The sequence below is a fragment of the Anarhichas minor genome, unplaced genomic scaffold (genome assembly GCF_050575085.1).
Source record: "Anarhichas minor isolate MPS153535 unplaced genomic scaffold, ASM5057508v1 ptg000040l, whole genome shotgun sequence".
NCBI classification, from domain to species: domain Eukaryota; kingdom Metazoa; phylum Chordata; class Actinopteri; order Perciformes; family Anarhichadidae; genus Anarhichas; species Anarhichas minor.
This window is the reverse complement of record NW_027466486.1, coordinates 614698-635538: the sequence shown is the minus strand read 5'-3', so window position 1 is coordinate 635538 and position 20841 is coordinate 614698. Positions and strand designations below refer to the sequence as shown.

The following is a 20841-nucleotide window of genomic DNA, read 5'->3' as shown; positions in this document are numbered from 1 at the left end:
GTACTATGTATTGCAAAGGCTTCTTCCAGCAGGGGGTGCTACGGCACACAGAAACATGATGACGATGATGATGATGATATCTATCTATACCTTATGCTATCATAAGTTGATGATTTATTTAACTTCAATTCAATGATTGTTTGAGTTATGGAGAGAGAGTTATGACGAGGTCGGACCATATAAGTGTATACTTGTATTTTTACTGAGGCTATTTCCGGGCTATTATGACTGGTCCGGGGTCACTGTAACAATAGTACACTGTACTGTGTGTTACATTTGATCACTTTTATTAAGTGGGATTGTGATGTTCTCAGATAAGCTAATATGTTGCATGTTTTGGTGCGTTGGAAAGGAAGGCGCCACCGGCCTTCACCCCAACAGAAACTGGCCTCTGGGTTTGACTTCTTTCCAGCTGAATGGGACATCGAGTTTGAACGAGTGTTTCTATTATTTTGTCTACCACCATTTAATAGAAACAGCTCTCTGTATAAATAAAGTTCAGCTGCAGAGAGCATCCCTCAAACCCTAACCCTCATGAAGGTAGGATTTATACTGCTACTGTAAGAGACTGCATTGGCTTTAGCTAGCTGTGTTTAATAAACTGCTAACTGAGTGAAAAAGTTTAGTTTTTCAAAATAGTCACTGATTATTAATTCGTTTTTTTAAGCTGTGTCCAAATCGGGGTTATTATAGTAAAAACTACATCCTTTAAGAAAAAATTAAATAAAATAAAAATCGTAAATCAATTTCAGTTTTAGTTTTTTAGCTAAAATATATCGCACCAAAAAAAGGAAAAAGCAAGAATACGGTCAACTCTCGAGACAGAAATTCAAGTCAATATTACAATGGATGGCGGATCAGACACTATATAGTATGACGATTATTAAACATTGGACAATAGAGTCCTCCCCATGTGTTCTGTATGTTGATGTAAACTTTTATATATTGTTATATAGATACATTATACCTCGCCCTAACAAAAACAAACCTCATGTATAAAAAGTAAACACGTCTGACCAACTGAAACTAAACTCGGAACTACGAAGCACACTAAAATAAAAACAAAAACTAATTAAAGATTCAAAACTATTAAAACCTCGGGCTGGATGCAAGCAGGTTTTGAGTTTATAGTAGCCTACTTGTGTATTTTTCTGGATATTATGTTTAGGCACCTTAACCTTTAATTTGAATTAAAACAAATGTTTTAATAGCATTGATAGGCCTCCATTACATGAGTAATACTGTAATTGTGGAAATTGAAAATTGCAGTGTGAAAAAAAGACTCCAGTTTGTAGATGTTGTTTTCACAGTATATTTTTATTGCTTTTTTGACAACCATCATTTCATAATGCAGGTTTATTTCTTAAAACATCATAATAATGCACAAATGCACTCTATCTGTATGACATCACTGCTGAGTACCACTGAATACTACCTGGATCAAATAATAGCTTTCAAAAAAATCCCAAACAATTGCCAGGTAAGCTTGGTATTGCATTTTTATCACTTCATTGCTACAAATTGACACGTTCACAGGAACATATTGTGTTGATGCAGTTAAACCTGAATGATTGTGGCTCACAGTTTGATGTGATTTACATAAATCCGTATCAATAACTTTATTACGCAGCTGTGTTCAGAGAACCATCACACTTTACCCTCCAGCTGCTTGATGTCAAAGGTCAATAAAACATCCACGTGACTGGAGTCTCCCGAGGCGGCGGCGGCCAGTTTCAGAGGTTGGAGACCGTTTCCACTGAAGACCTCGCCCTCCCAGACTCTGCTCTTATTCAGTTTCAGATCAGTCCACGTCTCTCCTATCATGGTCACGACCCTCTGGGCCCCGGGGACCCTCACCCTGAAGCGGACCCACGCCAGGGGCTCCAGCAGGCCCACGAGAGGCTCCAAGAGCACGCAACCTTTCCTCCAGGCGGAGTCGAAGCCGGGGAACGGAGGCCCCGGCTGATCGCAGCTGTTTCTCAGAACAAAGTCACACATGGGGCTGAAAGTTCTACCAGGGGTGATTTTGGCGTACAGGCCCAGCCGATACACCCCGGCGTCGGGCAGGCTGACGCTCACCGTCACCTTGCTGTCCGTGTACGTGCAGAAGAGCCGCCGTGACAGCGGGACGGCTGCCGGTTTGTTCTCCTCTCTGCTGAGCACAGTGTGAATCTCGAGGTCCCGCTGGTTGTGGAAGGTGACGTTCCACTTGCCCTGCTGGGTGCTCACCAGCGCTGTCGTGTGGCTGAATTTGGACAGCCCCGCCTCTAACGTGCGGGTCCCCGGCCCGCACTCTGAGCTCAGGTTAGGAGGGTAGAGCTCATCCGGTCCGACCACCTTCCCTTTGCAGTGCAACAGGAAGTTTCCAGCGTTCTGGAGCTCGACTTCTGTTTTCTCGTAGTCTCGCACAAACACCGACAGCCGGTAGAAGCCGCGCAGGGGGCACAGGACGTGGCAGGTCAGGACATCCGGTTGGATCTGCGTAGCCAGGCAGCGCTTGGCCACAGCAGCTTTCAGCCCTGGGTGGACCAGCTCACACACCACCATCAGAGGCCTGGACGTCTTCAACGCCAACTCGAAGACGCCTTCTACCGCCTCGGCGGCCTTGCTGCCCTGGCTGCTGACTTGGCTGCTGTCCGCGATGCCCAGAGATTCGGCAACGGGCTGCAGGCCCCAACACAAGAAGGGGTTCTCTGGGATCTCCTCCATGGCCCTGGGGATTGGACACTCCACCCTGAAGGAGCAGACCAAAGTCAGAGACGTGGTGGCCAAAGGCCCGGCAAACACCTCGACGTCGTACACGCCGCTCGCGGGTGGCAGCAGCTGCAGATTCATGCTCCGATGGGAAACCGTCATGAGGCCGAAGGAGGAGTTGCTGTAGTCTTTCTGCTTTGGAGCTCCATGATGTAGAAGGTCCTGGTGCTGTGTGATCTTATAGGTAAAAGTCGCTGGCCTGGAGAAGCTCAGGGACACGTTTGCCTCGCCATCATCTGAGAAGGAAACCAGAAGTATGTGTTTTTAAGAGCTTTTCTCTTTAACTGAAAATAGATATTGGTGGGGCATAATAGCTTGAATCCATTTCACAGAAGCAAATACTTAAATAATATGCATATCATTTGATTTCCAGTGCCTAAAATGACGTAAAAACGGGAGGATTGATACATTTGCACCCCGTGAGCTGAGGACGGACCTGTGACGATGTGGAAGTGGTGAGGCTGAATCAGCCGGAGCCCCATGGTGAAGAAGTCTGAGGTCTTGAGGACCCTCCTCTCGAACTCCTCCAGGGGGATGGGCGGGTCCAGGAGCTGCCACTTCTCCTCATCGGGGAAGTGCGATTCTATGAACTCCTCTGGGTCCGTCAGGAAATAGAAATCGTCTAACCTTGGAGGCAACAGATGGCGACGGCAGACTGGTTTGAGACTCAACTCGCTGCTGGTTTCGTGTGTGTGTGACGATAAGCGAAAGGGCAAACTCAATCTTAGCTTTTACGGAAACCTTCGCAAACCTTTTGATGAAGCTTTCGTGTTGCATATCTGTATGTCCGGCTCCCCAGCAGGCGTCCAATAGGAACCACTGTCCTCCCAGAAGCACAGAGTTCCACATGTGGTCGGATTTTACATTCTTGAGGCTCTGGCCCTGAAGGTACCCGACGCCCTTACTGTGGCCCGGCACTTCTTGGCAATCAATGCCCACCGCTCTGCACAAACCAAGCAGAGCGCTCACTGCTTCTTTTATTTATTGCTTCTTTTTTTTTTTATCCGGTGTTAAGCGCATGTTCAAGGTTATGTTTGTGCTGTAGGTCTTTAATAAAACCACATTATTTATACTATATCTTCAACTCAGAAGGGAAGGACGCAGCACAATGCCTAGGTGGAAGAATCTGAAGAGAATGAGCGCTTAGCGGGTTTAAACTTTGTATTGACTACTGTTGAACTCAGAAGAACTCAAACAGAAAAATGTGCTGCAATATGGAATCATATTTTGTGACATGTTTTTCACTTTACACAGGAAGCTCTTATTGCATTTTTATTCTTTCAACATCTCTTGAAAATCTCAATGAAGGCATAACGGTTTAGTCTAAGACATAAGATTTTAATTTAGTTGTGTTTACCTGCACATCTCTCTACAGAGGCTGGAGTAGCCACAGCACACGCCCCGACCGGCGGCTATCACCTCCTCCGGAGAGCACAGCATCTTTGAGCGGCCGAGGTACCCGCTCACATCGTACTCTATGAAGACAGCATTCCTTTTATCCCAAAACAACGAGTACAGTGCCTTATATTCCCCCTTCCTGGCGTTTTCCCTATTTTGTTGCATTACAAACTGGAATTAAAATGGACTTTTATTTGGATTTTATGGAATAGACCTACAAAAAATGGGGGAAATTGATGAGGTAAAATAAAAACGTTCAAAAAAAAAATCACATAATTAGTAATATATAGTCCTCTCTTGGCAGGTTTGCTGTGGAGCCATATTCTTTAATGGTGCTCCGTTGGGTCATGTGACACTTAGATTGCACACAGGTGAACTTTTTAAAACGAATTATGTGACTTCTGAAGGTAATTTATATCACTGGATCTTTATCAGAGGCTTTACAGCAAAGGGTTGTGAAAATGGACTGTACTTGTATAACTTGTATAGCTTCTAGTCTTTCCGACCACTCAAAGCGCTTGCACACTACATGTCATCATTCACGCTGATGGTTGGGGCTGCCCACCATCAGGACTAACTAACATTCACACACACACACACACACACCGTAGGCACAGCTACGGGAGCAATTTTGGGGTTAAGTTTCTTGCCCAAGGACACAACGACATGCGGAGCCGGGGACCGAACCGCCGATCCTTTGATTGAAGGCCGACCCTGCCGACCCTGCTCTCCACTAAGCCGCAGTCCCACGCACCGCTTTTCGGTTTTTTATTTTTTTGAATATAAGATTTGAGTGCTTCTTGCACCGTGTACTCACCAGCTGCTCCTGGCTCTTTATCTGGTCCTCAGCTTGCCTGACCAGCTCCTCCTTGAATATTATGACCTCCATCCTCTCAGCCTCCAGCCGGGCCGCCTCCTGCTCCGCCCTCCTCCTCTCCTCCTCCAGCCTCATGGCCCTGTCCAGCTGCTCCTGAAGCTCTGCAGGACAAAGTCAGTGAAATTATTCTACAGGGTGAACTCTTTACTGCATTCTGCTGCAATTATAAATCATTTGTTTTACTTGAGGTAGTGGTTCCTGTTCTTTGTGGCTTATAAACCCTAAATATGCAGCATTTTGAATGTAGGTGATGTAGTTTCTGATGTATTTGATGATGAATATGACACAGTGTCTATAAATACCATATAAGTTGATAATAATAAGTATGGCTTTTGTATTATTGTTTTTATGTACTTTTTCTTTGCATTTTATTGCATTGCTAATAGTTTGTGGATGTTTGATCACTCTGGTTCAACACCCAGGTTGGGAACTTCTGATTTGATGCATATGAGCAAAAGTGTTTCCCAAATCAGACCATCCCGCAGCCTGGGACTTGTTCTTTGTGCTTTGCATGTTGTCGCACCATTTTCTAGTGCAGGAAGCTGCATTCTTATTTGTTTTACGAAAATACTCGGTTATTTCTTGCTCAGAAATCAGCTGCAATCATTGTTTCAAAGCCATTTGATGCAAATTTAGGGAACTTTCAAAGACAAGTCGGCCCTGTTAATCTCTGGCTCAAGTATTTGTAAGCAAATACAAACATATTCACTTCACTGTTAACCTTTTTAATATAAAGATGTATTTCAGTAAACAGAAGAGGGCGGTAAAGCCTTGCTACTTATTTAAGTTTGAAACGTGTAAGACAATACAACATAACTTATACTGTTGATTTACTTCAGTAGCGTAATATGACCAGTATGGTCCATAAGGAGTCCGAGTTGAGCTTCTCTGTCTCACCTCTCTCTGCTCTCTTGGTTGTCTCTTCAAACTGGCAGAGCTTCATCATCAGCGCCTGCTTCTCTCTCTCCATCTCGTCCTTCTCTTTCTCCATGGTCGCCCTCTTCTTCTTCTCACTCTCCAGCTGATCCCTGCAGAACACAAGAACAAAAGACTGATCATACATATTAATCACGGCCTGAAGATTCAAATCCTAATGCTGAGAGACCATGACAGCAACACGTGTGACTTTAAAACTTTTAAAACCCCTCCCCCTTACCTCTCCATCTTCTTGTGCAGCCTCTCCTCTTTGGCCTGAGCCTTCATCTGCTGAACCTCGATGGTGTCGGTCTTGCGGCGGCGCATGTACACCTCAAGGTTGCCAATGCACAGCTGCCGGATGCGCTTGTTGACTCGCAGTCGTGGAGCGTAGAATAGAAAATCCTTTAGAAATGAACAAAGTGTCAGGGTTCGTCTGTATAGTTGTGGTTCCATTTTCTTAACCTCTAACTAAAATGTAGTATATCCAACTTATTTGACAAATAAACGTCCTCAAGGTTTATGTTTGATTTCCTATATATCAAGGATGTAATTATGAAAGGAAACGGTAAAAAGCTTTTCTTTTGTAAGAATGTTTGAATTGAACTTTAAGTGTGTCAGAGTCTCTTTGCACAGATACCTAAAAACATGTACATACAAATGTACCTACAATTGTTGCATATGGGCTTTTTCAATACGATTTGTACAACTTTAATCCCGTTCTTTTTCTGTAAATGTGCACCACATTACTGCTGCTTCATGGTGCAAATCTGCAGCATATCTTTACACATTTTTACATACACATGATATGCTACGGAGGACTAAGACTCGTTAAATACTTACAGGAGCTTTCTTATCTATGGGCTTGATGACGAATTTCTTTTCGTTGAAAGAAATTCTTCTTATTTCACTCCAGGGGAATCCAATCTTTGGAGTAAGTCTAGAGGACGAAGACAAATCAGACAAACTCAACAGGATGTTTAAAACGTTGGTTTGGGCTTACAGAATATTCACAGGCGGAAAAGTCTTTGCACGTAACATACTGACAACAGTGTTCATGTTGTAGTGGAATCAAGAGAATTCGGTCAATGGCCATTCGGTCAAACGTTATTTAAAACTTGACCGACTGGAAAGGGATAGCAGAGGTCGATCAAGTCACTGATTTGTTGACTCACTTGTCGTCCTTCTCATAGATGTTCAGTCCCAGAGCGTCGACTCCCAGCCACAGGTCTGAGCCCTTCTTGTTCTTGATCTCAAAGTAGTTGACGCCGTACATTTCCAGGTCCTGAGCGATCTTCAGGTACTCAATCATGGACTCTTCCCTGTTCAGGGTGAACAGACGGATGAAAACATGGAACAACACACACTGATTTCATCAGTTTATGGTAGCATTTCCTTTTTAATTAAAGCATTTATCTTTTACTCAAACAGGTGAGATGAAAGAGTTGATTCTTTTGAGTTTCATAGACTAACACAATAAGTAGGGTTGGCTTCCATTTCCAGCTCCATTTAGGTTCAAAGTTGGTAAAATACACAAACTTGTTTAAAAATGTATTATCGAATATTTTCAGTTTAACATCAGTGAATTTATCACTTACTTCAGCATCGATCTGTGCTCCTCGTGCCAAACCTGGATCCTCTCCTCCCACTGCTCCTTGGACAGCTTGTGTTGTTCCAGCACTCTGAGGGGAGAGACCGGTTATCAGCAACCCACTGGTGAACATGTAAACAGTCTGTGTATACCTACACAGCTAAATCAAACGCATGCTGCATTGTCTTGTCTTGTTATATCTATCGTTGGCGATTGCGAGTGTGTAATAGTACACAGGTTCATATTTGAGCCATTGAGGGAGCTATTCAGCTGGAGGATTTACATTATTTTCCAATTTATGGAAAGTAAATTCACAGTAAATGGTAAAGGTCCTTTTCTTTGTTGGTTAACCCTGTTTAAGTCAGTTAAAGCAATATATTTATCATTCTTTGCCCACAGAAATCAAAGCAAAGCACATATTTAGACACTTAAACAAGTTGCTTCTCCGACAATAGAACAGTCCTTTCATACATTGGTGCTTCATTAACTCATTTCACGTATAGTTACTGTCTGGAGAGCAGGGCTTCCACCAATATTCATTTATCAATACATTTATTATCAATTACACAGATAATTAACACTTTCAAGGATTGAAAAGTTGTACTTGACAGGTGATCTCAGGCAGTGAAGTAGACACCAGAGATCACACAGAGCTCATACATTCTCACACTCACCTCTTGGGCAGCAGGCGCTCGGAGGACAGGTAGCCGGGCTTAAGCGCCGACTTGTCCTGCTCTCCGTACTTGGACTGGACGGCGTAAGAGGCCAGCAGCACAGCGGACTCTGGAGGGCAGTAGATCTCCTCCCCCAGAACGTCCTCCTTCACCTGCAAGAAGAAAAGCCTGCGGGTGACGTCCTGGATCAGCTCCTCGGTCACGTCCTCTGGGTAAAACTTGGCCCTCAGCTTGAACAGCAGGGGAGTCTCCTTCCTCACATCCTGGACCATCACCTGAGCAGAGCACATGTCATAAAGGAGTAAGGCAAGGTGTTGGAACAAAGTAGAGTAGAGAAGGAAAAGAGTGAAGCAGTGTTCCATTACAGTCTGACGGAGTACAGTAGAAAAGACAATAGAGTGTGAACATATAGAGTAGAATACAGTACAATGGAGTGTAATAGGATACAGTAGAACAGAAGCAGGATAGAGTAGAATAAAGTTAAATATAGAAGTTTTGACCGAACAGAGTGAGAGAAAGTTTGTTAACTTATATTAATAATTAGTAAATTAAGATAGAAAGAATATCTTGGAGTAATAAAAAGTAGTTTTCCCAATCATGGGTACTTGCAGGAGTAAGTAAATATGTAATCCCACATGTTTGTGTTTAGGTTGAAAAGAAGCACACAAAATAGGTTTATAACCAACACACGACCAGATTAAGGCAAAAAAAGACTGCGAACCAACACAGTAGAGTAGAACAGAGTGAAGTAGAGTAATTGTAAAATAGAGTTTAGTAAGATTTAGTTCATTCCTTTATAATATATCAGAATATTCCAGGATAGAATTAAGCACAGTGTAGCAGTCAATGAAATAAAGTTAAAGAATATATTAGAGTACAATAGAGTAGAGTAAAGTAAAAAGATGATACTGTCACTGCAAGAAGAGCAGCAGAGAAACAGCAGGTCAACAGAACAGGATGATGAACAAGAGCAACACAATGTGTCAGTTATCATCACTCTGACTCAGTGAAATCACAGATTCACCTTCTTTTCAGAGTTCAGCCAGGTGATGAATCCTTTGGAGTCGATAAACTGAAGCCCAAAGTACCAAATCTCACGCAGTCCGATGGTCCTGGCAACCTGAGAGAGAGAGAGAGAGAGAGAGAGAGACACAGAGAGAGAGAGAGAGAGACACAGAGAGAGAGAGAGGGAGAAACTTCACTTCTTATTTTCTTCATTCTTCACACTTCTGCTCCTGAAGGAACAACCTTTGGTTTTAGGTTTATGCACAGACTGTAAATCAGTCTCACTTATGATAATGTCACTGTGAACAACTGCAACAGCAGCTGAGGTGGTGAATATACTTTAAAGCCTCGGGGACCCCTTCATCACCGAGCTGCCCGTCAAGTACAAAGGTTTAAGTTGTTTCACCTCTGATATAATTCATTACAATGAAGTTTTTTTTACCAATAGGATACATTTAAATGAAGTATTATCAATGAATAATTCAAATAATAGGAGTTTCTGGAAAAGCCTGGGAGTGCTACCTTTTACCTGATTTAAAGATCTGACGTCTAATTGCTCTTTCATAAGATATCACAAGTGGAGGAAAGTAACTGAGTACATTTACTCAAGTACTGTACTTTTTTGAGGTACAAAAAAAAAAAAAACTTTCATTTTATGCTGCTTTATACTTATTCCAGCACATTTCAGAGGGAAATATTGTGCTTTTTACTGCCTTTGGCCGACAGCTGTAGTTACTTTGCTGATGGAGATTTTACATTGAAAACATCTGATTATCTCATAAAAAGCACATTTGTAATGGATTAAACAACCCAACGGTATTAAGCTACTTCCATATTAATTCAGGAGTAACAATAATCCAATAATATTATAACAGTGTAGTGATTATAGGGGCCATTTTTGTGCATAACAAATACTTTCCTTTTTTATATTTTTAGTATATTTTGCTGATAACACTTCTGTGTAAATAAGATTTTGAATCCAGCACTTTTACTTGTCGGCAATTTTTTTCTACACTGTTGTATTTCTACAAAATATCTGAATACTTCTTCCTCTACTGAAAACAACAGCATCAAGTCGGGTCTACTGACCGACTTACTACAATCAAATACTTTGCCAAAAATGTTTATGGCTAGACATGAACAGAACTTCCGGTGCAGCTGTACTCTCTGTGCTCAAGAAAGCTGAAACCACTGAGTTGAAGTTCCCAACTAAGACAACAATGATCCCATGAATCTGCGTCCTGGTGCTTTTCATACAGTAACATACGGACCTGGTCAAAGAGCTGCTTCCCTGTGGTGTTGGGGTGGAAGGAGAACTCCAGCTCTGCGTCCATGGTGGTGACGCGAACGTTGACCTGAAGCAAAAAAAGATCAGTGAGTCTCGTGACGACACGGATATTGGTTTGGATACATAACTCTTCTCATTCACGTTCATTTCGAGCATTTATCTGTTTTCACTGATATGTATCGGAATCCATCAATCCTGCATCTCCCATACCTTTTCAGCATGCCCGATTTAGCAGAAATATTGCTTTTTATTTCGGGCACATTTGACGGTTACATTATGAAACAACTTTTTCAAAGTAAAAAACTTAAATAATAGAGTCAGTTGTGAAAGCTGAGCTGTGAAAAGGATTGTTCATAAACCATAATTGCTCACTATCTCATCAGACTTTGGACTACCTTTGCGAGGTGCCACAAGGTTGAACATACGCAGATTAAAATATCAAAATACTCCCTGTTTGCCAAGTTGCCTTTAGACTTTACCATTGTTAGTAAGATCAACCTGTTTTATAACAACAGCAATTAAACTGCCACATAAATCTGACTTTTAATTGTTTCTAGAATTAATAATTAAGTATTATTCTCAATATTTTCCACAAAAGCCCAATAAACTTTGAATAAAAATTGCATGACCCTGGCCTGCAGACCAGATTGGGCTTGTAGCAGTTACACAATCATTTTATGAAGTTTCACGAGAGCACACCCTGGGTGTCATAAAGATAAACCCACTGAAACTTAGGCAACAAGAACTGGAGCATCTATTTCTGAAACCTCCACCATGTTTCTCAACTGTTTCCCCTTTCCATGATCACAAGCGTAAGATAACTTCTTAACTCCACGACGTCCTGCTGATGCATTGCTTCCACTTTGAGTTCCAAACTTTGGAGGCTTTTTATGTTTAGTGTATATTTGTTTTGGTATCTAATGGTTAACTGTTCAAATTACAGACAGAGTTCAACTCTTGAATCACGTCTTCAGCATTTTCCAGAACACAAGCGATACCTGCCACCATGACTCACAATGTTTGAACTCAAGTTAGTTTAACATCAGTGAAATCATGGAGGCAGACGTCAGCATGACCTCTTAAGAGGGGCTTTCTCCTTGGAGAGTCCTGGGACCCAGCCTATTCATTTTTGTCCTCTGTAGTGGACAGTTTGGTTTTGCATCTCTCCTTTTACGCATTTGAGTTACCCTATCAAGTCCTGCTGTACTCTAAAGAGGACACCCTGGGCTTTCCAGTGATATCACATGGTAGGGGTGGGATGATGACAACTTCCTCTTCCTTTTGACACAAGATGGCGTCTGTATCAGCCAGCACATTTTATGGAAAGTCAAAGGGTAAGTCAAATATTGTTTAGTTATTGTTTATTTACTATGATATTCATATATTTTCTTGTTTATTAACATGTCAGGAATGATATATTTAGTTCTGAAAGCACTTCAGTTATTTGTTTTTTGAAATAATAGTCATTTTATGAATGTCAATTATAGTGGACACCAGGACAAGATTAATGTATTTGATGACTCAACATTGTTGTAGGAGACAGAACCCAAGCAGAAAGGATTCTGTACCGGATAGTTGAGGGAGAGTCAGATTTGGAGCTTTCAGATGATGAGAGAGATGAGGATGAGTGTGAGCCTGGTGAAGAAGAAGAAGAAGACGATACAGGAGGCTCAGATGATACAGACACAGAGACAGACAGGGATGAGCAGGAAAGACGTCGTCCTCTGTGGGCCAGGAGTAGCACGTAGGCCTATGTTTTATCCCAATGATGCACTACGACCTGACTGCATTTAATCCAAATAGATTTGTGTGAGGTTTAATTATTATTCCTGTTATTACCTTTCATTTATTGGTGTTATTTTCCATCATAATAGATTCACACCTGTGCTACCTGGGCTTCCTGACTGTCAAGATGACTCTACAACCCATGCAGACTGGAGTCCAATTCAGTACTTTTCCCAGTACATTGACAACAAAGTCTCTGAAGATTTGGCAGCATTCACAAATCAAAGAGAGCTGCAAACTAGAGGAGTGGCTCTGAATACTACTCCACAAGAAATTAAGATCTTCTTTGGCATATCAGTCCACATGGCCTGCCTTGGCTACCCCAGAATTAGAATGTATTGGGCCAAAAAAACAAAAGTGCCAGTTATAAGCAGCAAAATGGCAAGGGATAGGTTCTTCAAGCTGAGAAGCTCACTCAAGATTGTGGATGACCTGGATGTAACAGAGGAAACAAAGGAGGCAGACATTCTTTGGAGAGTCAGGCCATTACTTGACTGCGTGAGGCAAGGCTGTCTCAGCCTTACAAAGTCTGAGAAGGTCTGCATTGATGAGCAAATCATCCCTTTCACAGGCCGCTGTCCAGTCAGGCAATATGTTCCAGGCAAGCCAAACCCGACTGGCCTAAAGGTCTTTGTTCTTGTCCTTGCTTCTCCAAATGGTCTGATGCTGGATTTCGAAGTGTACCAAGGGAAGAAGACATTCAGCGGCCAAAGATTGGGCGTTGGAGCAGCATCAGTCCTACGCATGGTTGAATCTGTTTCCACAGGAACTCACCTATTCTTCGACCGATACTTCACAACAATCGATCTCATGGATGCATTGCTGGCAAAGGGCCTTCCAGCAACTGGAACCATAATGAAGAACCGAGTCCCAAAGCCGTGCCAGCTGCCAGGAGACAAGCAGTTGCGAAAAGAGGGGAGAGGAGCATCAGTGTCTGTGGTCAGAAAGAGTCCTGAGCTGGCAATCACGAAATGGTTCGACAACAAACCAGTGCTGATGGCTTCCACTGTACATGGGAAAGATCCTGAAGATATCTGCGGCAGATGGTCCAAGAAAGAAAAAGTCCATGTCCATGTGGGAAGACCAGCAGTGATCAGACAGTACAATGACAACATGGGTGGTGTGGACCTATGTGACCGCATGCTGAGCTTTTATCGCATGTCAAGCAGGACCAAGAAATGGACATTGCGTGTGATTACTCACTTCTTTGACGTTGCCATCACAAACTCCTGGATCCAATACAAGTCTGACAGCAAAGCGCTTAACCGACCAGCGAAGAACACCCAACAGTACTTGGACTTCAAATTACACCTGGCTGAAGAGCTGTTGGATTGTCCAGAGCTTGATGACAGCGGTGAAGACAGTGAAGAAGAGTATGAGCCACCAACCAAAATGAGGATCCCACAACCAGAGTCATCTGTGCGTAGACTAGGAGCCAGGCACATGCCAGAGATGATGGATACCAAGCATGCAGAACGATGCAGAAATAAGGGCTGCAGAAGCAAGACGTACATGAGGTGTACCAAATGCAAGATGTTCCTCTGCATCACCAAAAAGAGAAAATGCTTCCAGGATTATCACCGCTAAAAATAAAACATGCTAAAGAAGAAATGAAGAACAATAATATGGAAGCCCATTTCTGCCACTGTGAGGAAAAAATAAAGGTCCTGTTATCTCGAAATTTCGACTCACTATCTCATAATTTCGATTTACTATCTCATAATGAGATTACTTACTATCTCAGTAAATCGAAATTATGAGATAGTAAATCGAAATTATGAGATAGTAAGTAGAAATTTCGAGATGGTAAGTCGAAATTTCGAGATAGTAAGTAGAAATTTCGAGTTAACAGGGCCTTTATTTTTTCCTCACAGTGGCGGAAATGGGATCCCATACTATAAAGAATGATGAACAAAAGTAGATTGGTTTAGGTAAATATCTGTTCTAATTTAGTTCTACTGTTCACTCTTCAAATAAACCAGATGGATGAATGATTTTGTTTTTTAATCAAGTTGAATGTATTATTGGTTTAATATCACTCTACAGCCATAATTTGTTAATTTTGTTATCTTCTATATTTGGCTGTCTTTTCACACTAAAATGGTCCTGTGGTCCACTACAGTGGACATGCTGTAAAATTAAAAATTAAAATAATTTTTGAAAAGTCTAAATTAAAAGATGTTTTTTTTTTAACTCAAAGTAGGTAGGAAATCACAAAAAATAAGAAGTTGGAAGACTTAAGCAGCGCTGCAGTCGTAATGCACAATCCGGCCTTTCTGATCAGTTTTCCTACAGACTGATGCTGAATACTTAAGTACATCTAACTGGAAGAATTAGGGACTTATAGCAAATAAATGCATAAGGGATTCTTTTGTTTAGGATGGAAAATTGATTATTGTAATAATCTGTTCACCAAAATCATGAGAGTCTTACTGTTTTGGGCATCTTGGCTCTGGTTGGTGGACGAGGTCCAGCAGAAGAAAGTGTTTCCCAGGTAGACCGAGGCTGCAGTGGTCGACTCCCAGCAGAATCTCCACCTGATAAAGAACGCAGCTCCGCTCTCGCCGGCAGACTCAAAGGCAGGGCTTGTGTCCTTTGAACTCGAGTGTAGAACACTCAAATTGACGTGGGAGGTTCAACTTGGCTACGATCACACAAACAGACAGACTTACCTCCAGTGTGACCATCTGGCAGGGCAAGACGCACGGCTCTACCTAAAGTCAATCACCTCATCTTATATTCGTAGGATTTTTACTTGTAACAGTATTTTTGTACAGCCAAGAAATATTCTGCCTTAAATAAAAGTCCTGCATTCACAATTTTACTGAAGTAAAACTACAGAAGTATCAAAGTACTGTGAAAGTACCAGACGTTAAAGTACTCATTATGCAGAATGGCCCATTTCAGAATGACATACATTATATTATTGCATTATAATCATTGATGCATTAATGTGTACATCACTTCAATGTCGCAGCTGGTAAAGGAGCCGCTAATTTTAATCACTTTATAATTTATACCGCCTGGTAGTTTAGCTCTTATCTGATCTTAATAATATATAATAATGTATTTGTTGATTGTATTTTGTATTACTAATCTTAATCAGAGTAATTTAAGGTGTCGAATGAATGTAGTGAAAGTACAATATCTCCCTCTGAAATAATACCAACGTGACGGCAAATCCCTGGAACTCTGTCGCCATTCTGTGTGGCGTCTTCATGGCTCTCTTCAAGGCTGCAAATTTTGCCAAACTCACGATTCAGTGGATAATCAGAATGCGTAAGAGGCATCTGAGGAACAAAACTCGGGAACTGAATCAAATAAACTGAAACGTTTTGCATAAAAACACTGATGACACAATCTGACAAGATCCGAATTATCCAAGTGGGTTTTATTTTCACAAGACTGTGATTTTCTTTTTAGGTCAATACTTAATAATCTTTTAATGATTGGTAAATATTCTCCACACTAGGGAATGTTTATTCATAACATGTTTTATAGATACAGGGATATGCTCTAACTGAATACTATGATGGATTAATCATTTAACCTCCATGCAGTGTGTGTGTGGAGCGCTGTGGTACAGAGAAGGTGTGGTGATGTAATGCTGGGCTTCATCCAGCAGGGGGCGCAACAGGACACGTGATGAAGATGACGATGACGATGATGCAGACGCACACATTTATTTATTTAAGAAAGCAAACCAGTTTAAAGAGAAACAGATTTTCTATCGTCTCTTGTTCTTCGTTATTCATTGATTTCATATTGATTGTGAGAGTTACTTCTTTACCTCCGAAATAATAATAATAATTATTATTATTTTATGTTTATTGAGAACTTCATTCACAAATGACCAAATTATGAATCTGTAGCGTACATGTGTTCACACTCCAGCGATCAGCTGATGTGGCTGGTTTATAATAATAAACAAAATGCATATGCGCGTGTGTCCGCGTGTGCGTCCGTTAGGCTGCGTCACAGGAGGCGAAGGGCGGTGCCCCCCCTCCCCCCTCCCCCCTCCCCCAGGTAGGGCGCACCAGCAGCGGTCACGTCACCACAAACACGCGCACAGAGGAGGCAGTGTGTGCAGAGCAGCGGAGACTCCCAAGGTGCCAAACACACACACACTCACAAACTCACACTCACTTTCCTCCGCCTCCTTAGTCTGGAGGAGGAACGACGGAGCGAGAAGGAGCCGAAAACATCCCGGAACATTTGGAAACATCGAAACAGGGAAGTTGCGGAGCGCGTGAGCAGCAGCATGTTCAGCTGGGTGAAACAGGAGCAAGGTGGACGCAACAAGGACGGAGAGATGTACCAGACGGTGACGGAGGGGCTGCAGAGCCTCTACCTGAAGAAGCTGCTGCCGCTGGAGGAGACCTACCTCTTCCATGACTTCCACTCTCCGGCCCTGGAGGCCGCCGACTTCCAGAGCAAGCCCATGGTGCTGCTGGTAGGCCAGTACTCCACCGGGAAGACCACCTTCATCAGGTGAGCGCGCGCCCCGCCTCGTACAGTCCGTATCATGAGTTCTAGAGCAGAGGTCTTCAACAGGGGGTCCACGACCCCTAGGGGGTCCGCGAAACGTTTGGTTGATTAGACAATTTTTTATTATTTTTTATTATTATTTTTTTTTTTCCAATCATGAATCTTTCCATTATTTTAATAGTTCAGTATTGTATGCAAGATAACAGGTATGTTTATGCATGACAGTGGCACTAATAGGCCATCACTCATTTTCGTTTCCACATTTATGTTTAAAATGAAAACATAAATTTGAATAGCTTGTATGCATGATTATCATGCAATTGACAGACAATGTTGATATTGGCATTGGTATCAGTTGACAAGGTCTGTTTCTAAATGGCAGTGGCACGGCCTCCCTACTCACTGCACCTTGCACATGTTTAAAATAAAAACATGAATATATGAACCTGTGTATTATTTGAATAGCTTAGTATTGAATGCACAATAAAGAGGTATGTTTATACATGGCACTAGGCCCAGTTTAATATAAAACACAATTTTATACAATATATATAGTCGGGGGTCCCTGCTCCATCTCTCTATCAGTTTGGGGGTCCTTGGCCTGAAAAACGTTGAAGACCCCTGTTCTAGAGAGTTCCTCTGCATGTGGAGAAGCAGCTTCATCAGGTCACACTAGTCCCGGTCTCTGGTCCTGTAGACCTGTACAGTGAAGCTCTCTTCTCCTCAGGTGTGCTTCAGAGTGTCAGCACGAACATCTGAGGAGGCAGACTCGTGTGTCGGGTTTCTGGAGAATTCGGCAAACATAAAATCCAACAAGACCGATTCTTTTATTTTATTTGAGTTAAGTTCTGTGTTCCTTCACTGCGCGGATGGAAGCCACATAAACACTTCAAAGATCATTAAAAGACACAAAGTTGACCTTCTGTAGTTGATGCCGAAGTGGATAATGTAACGGTAGTAAGTACAGCATGTCTCCAGTCTTTCTCTCTAAAATGCAGAGCTTTGCTAAATAACACGAAGGTCTTAATAAAGACACTTCTTAAACGCACTTTGGCGTTATGTCCCCTTCAGGGTGTTGAAGGTATTTCACTCTGAGGACACATTTGAAACAGTCTGCGTGTGTTTACTGACTACCTGACATGTGGGCTGTTGTCTCTAAAATGTGCCTTTATTGTGAAAGCCTGAGCACCAGCTGAGGCTCATGGGAAGTGTAGTGCTGTTAACAGCCTGTCAGACGTGTGGGGTGAAGGTGTCCTGGATGTGATGACGGCTTCCTTTCGGTGTCACTGATCTGCTATTGTTCTGTGTATTTACACGACCTCTCGTCATGCTGCTGTTCCGGCAGACGCTTCTGATATTTCCTGCACTTTTTAGTTGTTGTTGAAGATGAGAGGTCTGATGGGGTCCTGCAGCAGTCCTGTGGGGGGTTTGCATCCTGCTTCTATGTGCTGACCTTTGTTTTAAACCAGGAAATCGTTCATGTACATATTGAAATGCTGTAGTGAGTGCATGGCCTCCACACGGTAACATGTTTGATTAATAAGATGATTAACACATAAAAGCACTACATTCAGAGCGTTGGTCACTCGTTGGTGTCTTATTGTGTCATGAGTACAACGTGATGAACCAGAACCACAGCACATTAAAACAGTGAAAGAACTTCAACAATCAACGCTTCAGACCTCCGCTGTCTGCAACAACATTCATAAACCACTGACAAACATTTACTATCTAGAACAATCAGAGTGAATACTAAATACTTTCTCCTTCTTTTGCAGGATTTTGAGACAAAGTTAACAAACAAAATGAAATGAAAATACGTTTTTTGTTTATTTGTACACCCGAGTGTTTCAGGGTGTTTTTGTTGACCCATTAAATGCACAATATGTCATTTTTAAATGATAGTGTATCGATATGTCCACGACTACATTCGACACAACAAAAATTCTGTTTTAAACGGATATAAAATTGGCTCGAATCCCTGTGTGACAAACAACCCCCTCCTCCGCGCCTGTTACGCTAGATATCGCTAACTATTACCTCTTATATACCTATAATATTACCTCTTATATAGGTATATAATATTACCTCTTATATACCTATAACATACCTATTCTAAGGTCAGTGACCTCCCGGCCTGTCACATGACCCGGCCAAAATCACAAGCAAACGACCGTGACCCCGACACGTGATGGATGTAGCAGTGTAGTGCCCAGGACTTGCGTATCAATACACAGCTCTAATGCTAACGTTAGCTCAGCTTGTTTCTCTGATAACTTAAGATTCAGACATCTGATGCTAACGTTAGCTCAGCTTGTTCCTCTGATAACTTAAGATCCAGACGTCTGATGCTAACATTAGCTCAGCTTGTTCCTCTGATAACTTAAGATCCAGACGTCTGATGCTAACGTTAGCTCAGCTTGTTCCTCTGATAACTTAAGATCCAGACGTCTGATGCTAACGTTAGCTCAGCTTGTTTCTCTGATAACTTAAGATTCAGACGTCTGATTCAAACGTTAGCTCAGCTTGTTGCTCTGATAACTTAAGATTCAGACATCTGATGCTAACGTTAGCTCAGCTTGTTCCTCTGATAACTTAAGATCCAGACGTCTGATGCTAACGTTAGCTCAGCTTGTTTCTCTGATAACTTAAGATCCAGACGTCTGATGCTAACGTTAGCTCAGCTTGTTGCTCTGATAACTTAAGATCCAGACGTCTGATGCTAACGTTAGCTCAGCTTGTTCCTCTGATAACTTAAGATCCAGACTTCATAATAATAACCGTCATTTTCTAACCAACCCAGGCAAAAGAAAAATACAGACTTTTTATCCATAAAAGCTGCATGTTAGACCCATGACCTCAGTTCTAGTTAATCCTGGCGTTTTTAGCCTGGAGGCTGGTACGTAGTCATGAGTTAAAGAGCTGATCAACACACACACACACACACACACACACACACACAGAGGCTCAAACCTGTACAGTGATGCAGACAAATCTCACTTACACACACTAAAACATGAACACACTCAAGAGGTAGAGAATATTCTTGGAGTCGGTAAATTTAGGCTTACGTAGAATTCCCCCTGCAGGTCTGTAGTGAAAGTGAAAGACTTGACCTTAAATCTGTCTCTGCTATAGAAATAGTAAGAGGGCCTTAAATAGGCAGATCTTTCAGTGGAGTTTGGTATGACTTTATTTCGGGTCTTGACGTGTTTAATGGCTTAAAAAGCACAAATGTCAAACATTCTTTGCTTCCAGCTTCTTAAATGTGGGGGTTGCTGCTTTTGTCTTTTAAATAGGTTTACTGGATATATTAGAGTTTTGAAATGTGGTTGCGGTGCCAGACTTCATGTGGAAATCTTCATATTTAAAGCGGTCTTGCTTTGGGTTAGATTCATGCTGCTGATTAACTCCTGACACCTGTGGGACAGACTGTATGAAGTTTAAAACCAATATTATTAACAGCTTGATTGTGTTACAGCCTCCTCTGTTTACTGTTCTGCTATGTGAACACATGATTCTACGGTGACCTGGAAGGAAAGAAGTCAGCGTGGTCGTTCTGTCTGACTGAGCTTATCTCATGTCTGAGAGAGAGAGAGAGAGAGAGAGAGAGAGAGAGAGAGAGAGAGAGAGAGAGAGAGAGAGAGAGAGAGAGAGAGAGAGAGAGAGAGAGAGAGAGAGAGAGAGAGAGAGAGAGAGAGAGAGAGAGAGAGAGAGAGAGAGAGAGAGAGAGAGAGAGAGAGAGAGAGAGAGAGCCCAAACAGTCGTACGTTTTGGAAGCAAACCAGACCTTCAGAACTAACCTGCAGTCAGTTTACGTCAAACACGAGCTGCAGAGTAATAGCTGCTGCTGCTACAGTGTGTGTGTTCCGACGCCCCACCCTGCCCCAAGGAATGCTATGAATCATGGGAACTGAAAAGAATGCAATGAATCATGGGAAGAAGTTGCCAGTAAATTGCAGAGTCAACATATTTTTTGTTCGTTCTTCTTCTTTGGTGGAGGTGAAGTGAAACCGGCGTCGCAGCGCGGCCTCTGATTGGTCCACACGTGTGGACAGAACTTTAT

At 42.2% G+C, this 20841-nt stretch overlaps 2 protein-coding genes across 6 annotated transcripts in view; one reads left to right on the top strand and one right to left on the bottom strand.

The window, feature by feature from the left end:
- Nucleotides 1-1254: 1254 nt before the first annotated feature.
- On the bottom strand, nucleotides 1255-17163 carry LOC142967994 (radixin-like). Of its 5 annotated transcripts, XR_012959008.1 has the most exons (13): nucleotides 14721-17163; nucleotides 12071-12137; nucleotides 10486-10569; nucleotides 9234-9329; nucleotides 8210-8484; nucleotides 7543-7626; nucleotides 7120-7266; nucleotides 6788-6884; nucleotides 6186-6349; nucleotides 5927-6057; nucleotides 4970-5130; nucleotides 4112-4229; nucleotides 3566-3697 (listed from the first exon to the last, which is right to left on the bottom strand). XR_012959008.1 is itself a non-coding variant. In XM_076107690.1 (11 exons), exons 1-11 carry the CDS (start codon nucleotides 14730-14732, stop codon nucleotides 4218-4220), a joined length of 1263 nt encoding a protein of 420 aa, XP_075963805.1. In that variant the 5' UTR covers nucleotides 14733-17163; the 3' UTR covers nucleotides 3615-4217. The 5 variants fall into 5 exon arrangements, 3 of the variants coding, with proteins under 3 accessions (XP_075963804.1, XP_075963803.1, XP_075963805.1); XR_012959007.1 differs by lacking the exon at nucleotides 12071-12137; XM_076107690.1 differs by lacking the exon at nucleotides 12071-12137 and having other exon boundaries at nucleotides 3615-4229.
- ehd4 (EH-domain containing 4) overlaps nucleotides 16382-20841 on the top strand; it is a 24978-nt gene continuing 20518 nt past the window's right edge. The window contains exon 1 of the mRNA XM_076107691.1: nucleotides 16382-16778. Within this exon, the coding sequence (XP_075963806.1) occupies nucleotides 16549-16778 (230 nt within the window). The 5' untranslated portion in view covers nucleotides 16382-16548. The remainder of the gene's footprint in view (nucleotides 16779-20841) is intronic.